This window comes from Crotalus tigris, unplaced genomic scaffold, assembly GCF_016545835.1.
Source record: "Crotalus tigris isolate CLP2741 ecotype Arizona unplaced genomic scaffold, ASM1654583v1 scf7180000021363.294534, whole genome shotgun sequence".
Classification (NCBI taxonomy): domain Eukaryota; kingdom Metazoa; phylum Chordata; class Lepidosauria; order Squamata; family Viperidae; genus Crotalus; species Crotalus tigris.
In genome coordinates, this window is record NW_024098473.1 from 263,253 (window position 1) to 273,590 (window position 10,338).

The following is a 10,338-nucleotide window of genomic DNA, read 5'->3' on the forward strand; positions in this document are numbered from 1 at the left end:
TATTCAGACTTGGTTTCACTTTTGATCATGCCGATACTTTGTAACTAAGAAACATGTTCTTTGAGGAATCTTCAAGTCTTGGAGTTCTGCTTTATTTGTCTCTGTCTGTCAGAACCATGACATTTGAATTTCTACTGCTCTGAAATGACCGAGGAAGCCATTAGCTGACTCCTTCTTTAATGTCTTGCTCAAAGAAAACTTCTACTCAAATAGATGCAGAATATGGCTTTGCTGCAACAGAACTACTTCTTAGAAGGTAACTGCTATTCTTATCTTTGTGTGTGTGCATGTATGTTGTGATTTGTGATTAAAGGAAAGAAAGCAATTTTGTAATTATGGCCATTAGTAAAGAGAGAGAAAGATAAAGCAATAGGTATAAATATACATATTATAGATAGAAATATAGACATAGATACAAACACAGATATGTCTTTCTATTTTTCTATCTGAGCATGATTAGCTGATATGTACCATGACTGTGTGTGTGTGTGTGTTTGTGTATTTTTCAAGTCAAATATGCATAATCAAAATTCAGTGTAAAAATTGGGATCAGCTTGCTGGGGGGAAAAGTTATTCTTAAGCAAAAAAAAAAAAAAAGCATGATCTGAAGCTGAAACTAGTTCCATCAGAACTAGGATAAAAAACCCCAAACTATAAGAACTGAAAAATTGAAAAGGAACAAAAAATGGAAAAAAAGGAATAGAAATCATTTTAGTACTGTTGTGAAATAAAACTCTAAAACAGATGTCTCTATATAGTCTCCAGAAGGTCAGCAGGAGAATATGATTTCCCTGTCAATAAAGGTAGAGTAGGATACATATTGAATACATGAACAGCAAATTAATAGGTTGTCAGAAGGAGAGAATCTCCTTCATTGCCATAGTGGAAAGAAAGGATGGTCCAGCATTTTCAAACCATATACTTCAACTTCCTAAAATGCTACTACTTTTAATATAGCATATACAATAGACTTTTGTAATAATATGCATTAACACTGTCCTTAGAAACAGCTTCTCCTGCAGAATGCATAACTAATGTTCATGTGGATAAATTAGTGTGTGTGTGTGTGTGTGTGTAATTGAATGTAACTTCATGAATAGTACTCTTTTATTTATACATGGTAAACTTCATTAATGCACAGAGGTGTAAGCCAAATGGGTGCAGAAAAGATACATGTTACCAAAATTTATGAATGAAAAACTATAAAGAAAAATTAAACACATAATTAAAAGAAAAAGTCAAAAATTATATTTCCCCATTAATGAAACAAATAAAAAGGAAGAAACAGATCATCATTCATTCCTAAGAATTTTTAAGCATTAATCTGAAGATGCTAAATTTAAATATATGCATACAATTTAATGGAAATTAACTCTGACTCAATGATTTGGTATTTGTTTTTCTTTTTCTTTTCCAGATCCTGTGTTTCCTGAATCCTCTGAGCTGGAAAATCACACAATAATGACAGAGTTTATCTTGCTGGGGCTCTCCAATGATCCACACATAGAAATTTATTTTCTTTTCTTGTTCTTCCTCCTTTTTTTACTCACTATTTTGGGGAATACAATAATTATACTGGTGATCAAATCTGAGCTTTGCCTTCAGACCCCCATGTTCTTCTTTCTCAGCCATTTAGCTTTTGTTGACATCTGCTATTCCTCAGTCACTGTTCCCAAGATGCTGGCAAATTTTATTACAAAGCAGAAAACCATTTCATGGGAAGGATGCATTGCACAGATTGCCTTCTTTTTCCAAATTGCTTGTACAGAAGTCTTCATCCTCTCAGCAATGGGTTATGACCGATATGTGGCTATATGTGACCCCTTGCATTATAGCAGATACTTGACAAAAGAGACATGCAATAAAATGGTGGTTGGAGCTTGGCTGATGGGTTTCTTTTATTCTATGGTGAATGTAGTACCTTTGCAAAATCTTCATTTTTGTGGCAACAAAGTAATCAGACACTATACTTGTGAGCTCCCTTCCCTCTTGGCTTTATCTTGTGCAAACACATTCATGAATTACATTATTCTTCTAATATCTGTGTTGGTTTTTGGTGTTAGTCCATTTCTTATAACCCTTGTCTCTTATATTTACATTATTTTAACTATCCTGAAAATTAAATCAGTAGAAGGCAGGAAGAAAGCTTTTTCCACGTGCAGCTCCCATCTCATTGTTGTGGGCTTATTTTACATTACAGCTTTTGTTCGCTATATGAAGCCAAGTTCAGAATCACTTATAGAACTGGACAAAGTAATCTCTGTTCAATATAGAATTTTAACTCCAGTGTTAAACCCAATGATATATAGCCTGAAAAACAAAGAGATCAGATCTGGTGCAGAGAAATTATTTAGAAAATGTAGGTCCATTCTTTAATCATAAAATGATACTCAAAAATCTTGATTAAATATCCCCACAACTTCAACAGTGTGAGAGAAAAAAGAATAACATAGCAAGGATGAGTGTTACTTCCTCAAAATCCTTAATATTTTGGAGTTTTCCTGTGATAGGAGTATATGAATAGTCCTAATTGAGCACTGCTGAAACAATGTGGGGTAATTCAAGTGAAGAAAAGTAAACTTGCTCCAATATTCACCTGAGTATTTTTTTTAAAGAATCAGGATGAAAGTACCCACTGATATATATTTCTTAATTGTTTCTTCTTACAATATGACACCCCCTTGCTCTATCTTACTCTGAAGCATGTAATATAAACATATTTTCCAAAATAATATCCATTTTTAAAGATCTTTTATAAAGACTATATAAGAACTGAGCTGCAAAATTAAAACAAATAAAGGATGCAATATATTTTATCCCATGAACAATAAGCACATTTATCTGGGATGTTGGGATTTATCATTTTGTATCAGAATTTATGATACTACATTATATTTAAAAACCCCTATCAGCTTTATACTTACTTAAGGCCATTAGTGACAACAGCCCAACTATAGTGTGTATATGAATCGTGCATTTATGTTTCACTGTTCATTGTTTCATTCATATTATTGACTTAATAGAGTTTCTAGTCAAAATCCATGTAATTTGATTCCCATGAATAGACTTCCAGACAGAAATATTAGCTAGCCATTTCTATGTGCATTGTGGGCAATTTTAAACTTACTACAAATACTGTAAAGGCATATCCATTGTTATTTTGTTCATAAAATAAAGAATTACTGAACAACTTGCCATGTTGTAATAAATTATTTCCAAAAACATTAATGTAAAAGAATTTGCCTTGCAATACTTAAGGAAGTCTAAGTAATGTTTATAATACACTAGCTTCAATGAAAGCAGCACATAAGACCTCTCTTTTATGTTCTTCTTCATCTGGGGATCAGCATCTGATATCAGGATACAAGCAGTAGAGTAGGAAGTTACAGATATACAAAAAATTTAAATCTGCATGATGATGTCTTGCTTAGTTCATTGACAGTTAAAGTGTGGGAGCTTCTTCATTGGCTTAGCTCAATTCAGGGGACAAAGTTGTTTAGAGGTTTTGAAGCTTTTGTTCTATTAGTTTTATTAGTTTAAAAAGTATTATAGGTTTATAGTGAAATTGGAGTGATGTATGCATCTGTAGTGAATAAATTAATGCTTACTTTTAAACAGTTAAAGGAAATGGATTCATAACTTATACCATCATCCTTTTCATAAAACTTGTGATAACAAAAAGGATTCATTCTACATATCTCTTGGAGATAACTCAACCAAATCTTGCATGAATTATCTTCAACTCTTGATGATGCTTGAGTAAAAATAATAATAATAATAAATACTATTTCCTTTTAGTTCATACTGTGTCAGCAATAACATCTGTTGTTATTTTTCCTGCTCTCAGAATTAGAGAAAATACTTCCTGTGGATTGTTTTTTCAGGTGAAAAGAAATAAATAATCAAGTTCTTTGGCCAATTCCTCTTCTACTAAAATCAATGGGAAGCTTCTTTTTTATTCTTTTTAGTTTCCAAATTACTCCAAAGTAGCTATTTTTTCTTGCTGTTTTTTTTTATTACCAGATGATACAAAAGGGACAGCAGGAAATACTTGTGGGGAAAAAGGGAAAAAGCATCAATTTTCCTTTAAAGCAGCAGATAAGTACCAGAGTAGAAATTAAAGCCCTTTATTCATTTTACCCAGCTCATTAAAATAATTATTTATACTTGACTTCTTAATAGAAATTCAGGTAAACACAAAATATTTTTTTCTGAAAAAGTAAAACATCATCAGGACTTCATAACAAACAGGTTCAGTGTAGTCCCAAAACTATACCACCGATCTGATTTATTTTTTTGTATACCAAAAGAGGTGTAAGCATAACACAGATGTGTGAATTATAATATGTTACCTATCTCAAATTCATGGATTTGCAAATCTTTTGAAAATGAAGACATTTCAAGATTGAAACATCCAATGGGCTGCTAGGGCAGTCTAGCGCTTAGCTGAACTATAGGCAAAATAACCTCTTTCAAAATTTGCAATACTGTCAAGTGATACACTAATATAAGTAAATAACATTGTTTAATATAATACATTTTGTATACATAATGATTTAATTGTTTAAATGTGAAATGATCCTGTGGGCTGTGGCTGTGGCTCACACTCACCCCCCACTTTTGCAAGCACCACCACCACCATCGTGTGGGTGCTAGTGGCCCCGTTTGTGTCACACAGATACTAGCAGCCCCACTTGTGCTCAAATGGCCCATTTGAGGCATGTGTGTGCTTGTGGCCCCATTTGCTCATTTCCCTCCTGGTCGCGAACACAAAAAGATTGGGGATCTCTGATCTAGGAGGAGTGTGAGCTGGTTTATCCTCATTGATGTAGACAGTGTTCTCATTGCCTAGATGAAATGGATTCTCTTGAATGTTTCCAGTGCGGATTCAGCCAAATTATAGGTACAGCACTAAAGGGCATAAATCATTCTTGCTGATGAACTTGAGGGCCCAAGGTGAAGTTGTAAAACCATCCTGGCTCTCCTGGATCTCTTGGCAGTTTTTAATACCATCAACCATAGTATCCTTCTCAGTATCTTCCCCAGGATTTTGTGGTGATCTAGTCTTTTCCTATTGCCAGTTGCAATTGATATTGATGGATGAAAAGAGGTTAAACCCTAGGCCCTTGTAAGGTTCCTCAGGGCTCAAGTCTCTTCCATTTTCTTTTTCACATCTACATAATACTGCTAATTGCAGTCATCTGATTGCATGGGTTATAGCATCCTCACTATACTGATGATACTCAGCTACACATTTCTACCCTTATCCAGAAAGATGGTGCTTTTGCCATACTTTCCAAGTGCTATAGCATATAAAGGTCTGGATGGGAAAGAATCTTCTTTGCCTCAAGCTTGGCAAAACAAAGTAGCTCTGAGTTTTTGGCTTTCCAGGGTCTAGTTACTTGTCATTTTACACTCTGAATGAGGTTGCTCTCCTCCATCAAGCTGGTGTTCAGTTTGAGGGTCGTCCAAGACTTATGACACCTGCCTGATGAGTGGGTGGCAGCTGTGGCTGGGGGGGGGGTTTACAAAACTATATTGTGCATCCTTTCCTGGACTGGGAAGTATTGAACATAATCACTCATGCCTTAGTCATTTTCCTGTTTGAATTACAAATGTGCTTTATATTGAAGTGGCCTTGAAGACTACTTGGAAGTTACAACTTGTATAATGTAGCAGCACACAGAGTATTATATATTTGTTTCTGTTACACTCCTATTACCCATGCTACACAGGCTTTCAGATTTTTTCTGGATTCAATTCAAGATGTTGATTATCACCCTACATGGCATTGGACTTTATTATTTACAAGATCACCAAATAATATTTATCTTTCCCACTGGAATAGATAGGATAGATAAGGTACACTCCAGATTGTGTTTCCACCTTCTAAGTGTGCTATTTCATCATGGCTGCCTCTACCTTATTGAACATACACCAAGGCTTTCAAGCAGTTCTTCAGACTTTCAATAAGTTCAGCATTTAGGTTAAGCAGAAGAAAAGACCTTTTGAGTTCCATGTAAGACAATAAAGTATACCATCTTTTTCTTAACAATAAACCTACTAAAGTTGAAGTTGCCGTGGACCCCATCTTGTATCACATCATGAAAAAAAAAGATATTTAAATTTATAACTTTTGGGAAATAATGAGGGGGGAAGCAAAATGTATCTTTGACTCATTTAAACAGTACATACTGTTGTTTGGGGAATATGTATTCTGAGATGAAATTAATTTCATGAATTCCAGAAGGAATGAAGAATCAGTTCCCTTCTCTTTTTATTATCTTGCTCCAGATTGTACTCACACAGTCTTAACAGATCTTGTATCACATCATGAAAAAAAAAGATATTTAAATTTATAACTTTTGGGAAATAATGAGGGGGGAAGCAAAATGTATCTTTGACTCATTTAAACAGTACATACTGTTGTTTGGGGAATATGTATTCTGAGATGAAATTAATTTCATGAATTCCAGAAGGAATGAAGAATCAGTTCCCTTCTCTTTTTATTATCTTGCTCCAGATTGTACTCACACAGTCTTAACAGAAAGGTTGCACAGGTCAATATAAGATGCTAAACATCTCTAAGCTTCAAGGTAACTGCTCATTTAAAATCTCACTGCATTTTCAGTTCTGTATGTCTTTTTTTTTTACTTTTCACATTAACCCTACAGTTTTTGTACAGAATTAATGACAAAAATGATTAAATAACTGAATTAAATGCTTTCTTAAAATAAGCTTTCAATCTAATCTAAGCAAACTAACTCTGGCTGGGTTTTTGTAGCTCTTATAAACTGATCATTACTAGCACATTATAATAAAGGTTCAACTATATTTATTATTTATTATGTTCATCACCTTCTCCTTCTCCTTCTCCTTCTCCTTCAGTTCTATATCAGATATATATATAAAAATAATTCAGAGTAAGAACACTTTTGGTGTGTGTTGATTTTTTTAAAATCCTATCATAATTTCCATTGTGAAATACAATCTTTTGGATATTTTATACCACCCCTCCCACTTTTGAATAACATACAAAATGTTTTTTTTTTCCAATTTGCAATAGTAGATGCCTCTATTTAGCCTTATTTGGCTATTCTTAAAAAAATTACATTTGGAAAATGGCCAAAACAAAAATTAAAACCCCAATAGCTTGAAAAGAAAAGAACAAAGCTTTGTGGGAGAATGAAATAAATTACTTTTGTGTTACTGCCAGAGGGGGTAAAAACAAAGCGAATGTGTCTATGCAATCATATATAGTAGGACCAGCAAGAGAGATTTTTGAGAGTTGGAAGGGAACAATGAAGATGGAGAAACTGCCTATGAAATACAGTGAAAGCAAATCAGTAAATACCCGGTATAGAACAGGACAAATATGGCCAAAATAAATACTATAGATTGTCCTACCACTTAATCCCTTGCACTTCAACTCCCTGAAATCTCTCCATTTTGACTTTATGAAGAAACCAAAGTCTCAGATAATATTTAACATTTTCCTTAGGTTTCTTAGGTATTCACAATAAAGACTGATTACCAATGAATTACAATATCATAACAATCAAGAAAACATAATGTTAAAGTGAGAAAGGCAGCACTTAAATTTTCATTTTGATGATAGATGTGAAAAAAAGAACACCTATCTCATAATTCTCAGTACAGATCTCAAGAAAATGTGATACTTAAATTAATATGTATGTTTAATTGAAATCATCATACCATATATCTTTGTTTACTGCATAATTAACTGTTTTATTTTTTGACAGATCCTATGTTTCCTGAATCTTCTGGGCTGGAAAATCAAACTGGAATAACAGAGTTTATCTTGTTGGGACTCTCCAATGATCAACACATAGAGGATTTTTTTCTCTTTTTATTTATGATAATTTTTTTAGTCACCATCCTTGGAAATACAACTGTTATATTAGTGGTCAGGACTGAACTTTGCCTTCAGACCCCCATGTTCTTCTTTCTTAGCCATTTAGCTTTTGTTGACATCTGCTATTCCTCAGTCACTGTTCCCAAGATGCTAAGAAATTTTATTACAAAACAGAAAACCATTTCCTGGGAAGGATGCATTGCACAGATTTTCTTCTTTATACAAACCTGTTGCACAGAACTGTTCATTCTTTCGGGAATGGGATATGATCGTTATGTGGCCATATGTGATCCACTTCATTACAGCAAATACTTGACAAAAGAGATATGCAGTAAAATGGTGGGTGGAGCCTGGATTCTAGGTTCCTTATGTGCTATAGGGAATGTTCTGCCTTTGCTAAACCTCAAGTTTTGCAGCAACAATATAATCAGACACTATAATTGTGAGCTTCCTTCACTCTTGGCCTTGTCGTGTGCTGAAACTCTCACTAATTACATTGTTCTTCTAATATTTGTGTTTATGTTTGGTTTTAGCTCATTTCTTTTCACTCTGATTTCTTATGTTAATATTATTTCAACCATCCTGAAAATTAAACTTGCAGAAGGCAGGCAGAAACTCTTTTCCACATGCAGTTCACATGTCATCGTTGTGGGGTTGTTTTACATTACAGCTTTTGTTCGCTATATGAAGCCAAGTTCAGAATCATTTATCAATCTGGACAAAGTGATCTCTATTCAGTATAGCATTTTAACACCCATGTTAAATCCAATCATATACAGTCTGAAAAACAAAGAGATCAATTCTAGTGTAAAAAAACTATTTGGAAACTGTAGGTTCATTTTTTAGTCATGAAAAAGTATTGGCTGCTCTTCTTAAAATCCCAACAGCTCCAACAATGAAAAGAATAAGAAGTAATGAGGCAGCTGGAATGACTGTTGCTACTTCCCCAAGTCCTCAACATTAGAATTATGTTCTGATATGAAGGTATGAGGATTTCATGTTGCACCCTGCTGTAATAGTAAGGAATAATTCAAAGGAAGCAAAGTGATGTCACACTGATATCCATCTGAGTCCACTTTTTTAAAGAATCAAGAAAATATCCACTGTGGTTTTATTTTTTGTTGCCATATTACTGTAATAGTAATTTTATTAGCTGTTTATGTAAATGATGGGTACCATACTTTTTTTTCATTTTAGTCTCTCAGGATAGTTATCATTATGTATCTATTGGATCTGAAACCAATCCATTATTCCTCCAAAGCATGTACATAAAGAGCATAAATAATAATCCTCCCCCCCCCCCCAAAAAAAAACCAAGGATGAAAATAATGCTGTGCAGATATAAAGAATGTTATCTGGAATGAGGACTACTGGTTTTTTTTAATCCAATGCTTCACGCTGGGTTGGGCTACCCAATTTATTTCTCTAATGGACCTTTAATTGGGACAAACCCATTTGTACAAATCTTGTACAATAACAACATGGCAAGGAAGCAGCATTCATATATGAAAATAATATTAAAAACAGAACTCAAAGATGAACTTCCCAAATAGATTGGACTTTGCATCTCTTGTGTGTCCTCAAGTCAGTATTGATACTTGGTAACTGCCTGAACTGATCTTTGCAGTTTTCTTGCCATTATTTCAAAAGTGGTTTGAAATTTCATTCCTGCAGACTGTTCCTAAGCCTCTGCATGTAATGAAATGGAGAAAGAGAAGAAGTGATGCTACCTAGAAATAATCAGACAAGATGGGCAGAAGCCCACAGTCACTTAACAGTTACAAAAATAAATTAAGAACCAATACTCCAGTGGATCAAGCAAGTAAAAGTGGCAGGTGGGAAGTTTGTACTTTCAGTCTTAGGGGTTGCCACAAAGGGGTTTCCATAAAGAAGAGAGAGTCAACCTATTTTCGAAAACACCTGAAGGCAGGACAAGAAGCAATGATACAAACTAATCAAGGAGAGAAGCAACCTAGAACCAAGGAGAAATTCTCTGACAGAACAATCAGTGAAATGACTTGCCTCCACCACTGGAGGTTTTAAAGAAGATAATAGACAGCCATTTGTTTGAAATGGTATAGGGCAGGGTGTCAAACTGCCAGCCTATGGGCCAGATGCATCATAGTGAAACTGAGCTGACCTCATTGCCGGCAATGGCAAAAAAGTCACAATACATTGTGACACATTATGTGATGTTGCGAATTTGACACCCTTGGTATAGAGTTTCTTGCCTGAGCAGGGGATTGGACTAGAAGATCTCCAAGATCACTTACAAATCTGTTGTTCTCCAGCATGATTGGATGGAGAACCCACGGATGGGTTGTCTTAATCTATCTGCTCTAATTAGACTAAGTCTGAAATTTAGTACCGCCCCCTCTGTGCCAACTGCACCCCAGTTTTAGACTTAGTCTCTTTGCTCTAAGACGCGTTTTTTCTTCGCTCCTGGAGCAGAAGACTGTGTA

The 10,338-nt window shown here is 34.6% G+C and overlaps 2 protein-coding genes across 2 annotated transcripts; both read left to right on the plus strand.

The window, feature by feature from the left end:
- On the plus strand, nucleotides 1-2,442 carry LOC120296603 (olfactory receptor 1052-like). Its single transcript, XM_039318415.1, has 2 exons — nucleotides 1-256; nucleotides 1,418-2,442. Exons 1-2 carry the CDS (start codon nucleotides 214-216, stop codon nucleotides 2,374-2,376), a joined length of 1,002 nt encoding a protein of 333 aa, XP_039174349.1. The 5' UTR covers nucleotides 1-213; the 3' UTR covers nucleotides 2,377-2,442.
- A 4,108-nt stretch (nucleotides 2,443-6,550) lies between these two features.
- LOC120296614 (olfactory receptor 1052-like) lies at nucleotides 6,551-9,166 on the plus strand. Its single transcript, XM_039318436.1, has 2 exons — nucleotides 6,551-6,596; nucleotides 7,764-9,166. Exons 1-2 carry the CDS (start codon nucleotides 6,572-6,574, stop codon nucleotides 8,720-8,722), a joined length of 984 nt encoding a protein of 327 aa, XP_039174370.1. The 5' UTR covers nucleotides 6,551-6,571; the 3' UTR covers nucleotides 8,723-9,166.
- The last annotated feature ends 1,172 nt before the right edge of the window (nucleotides 9,167-10,338 follow it).

Excerpts from the sequence above, each read along its gene's own strand:
- LOC120296614 (XM_039318436.1), top strand. The coding sequence starts at position 6,572 with ATGCTAAACATCTCTAAGCTTCAAG. Across the intron at positions 6,597-7,763 it reads AAACATCTCTAAGCTTCAAG|ATCCTATGTTTCCTGAATCT; the intron begins GTAACTGCTCAT and ends ATTTTTTGACAG.
- LOC120296603 (XM_039318415.1), top strand. The coding sequence starts at position 214 with ATGCAGAATATGGCTTTGCTGCAACAGAACTACTTCTTAGAAG. Across the intron at positions 257-1,417 it reads ACAGAACTACTTCTTAGAAG|ATCCTGTGTTTCCTGAATCC; the intron begins GTAACTGCTATT and ends TTTCTTTTCCAG.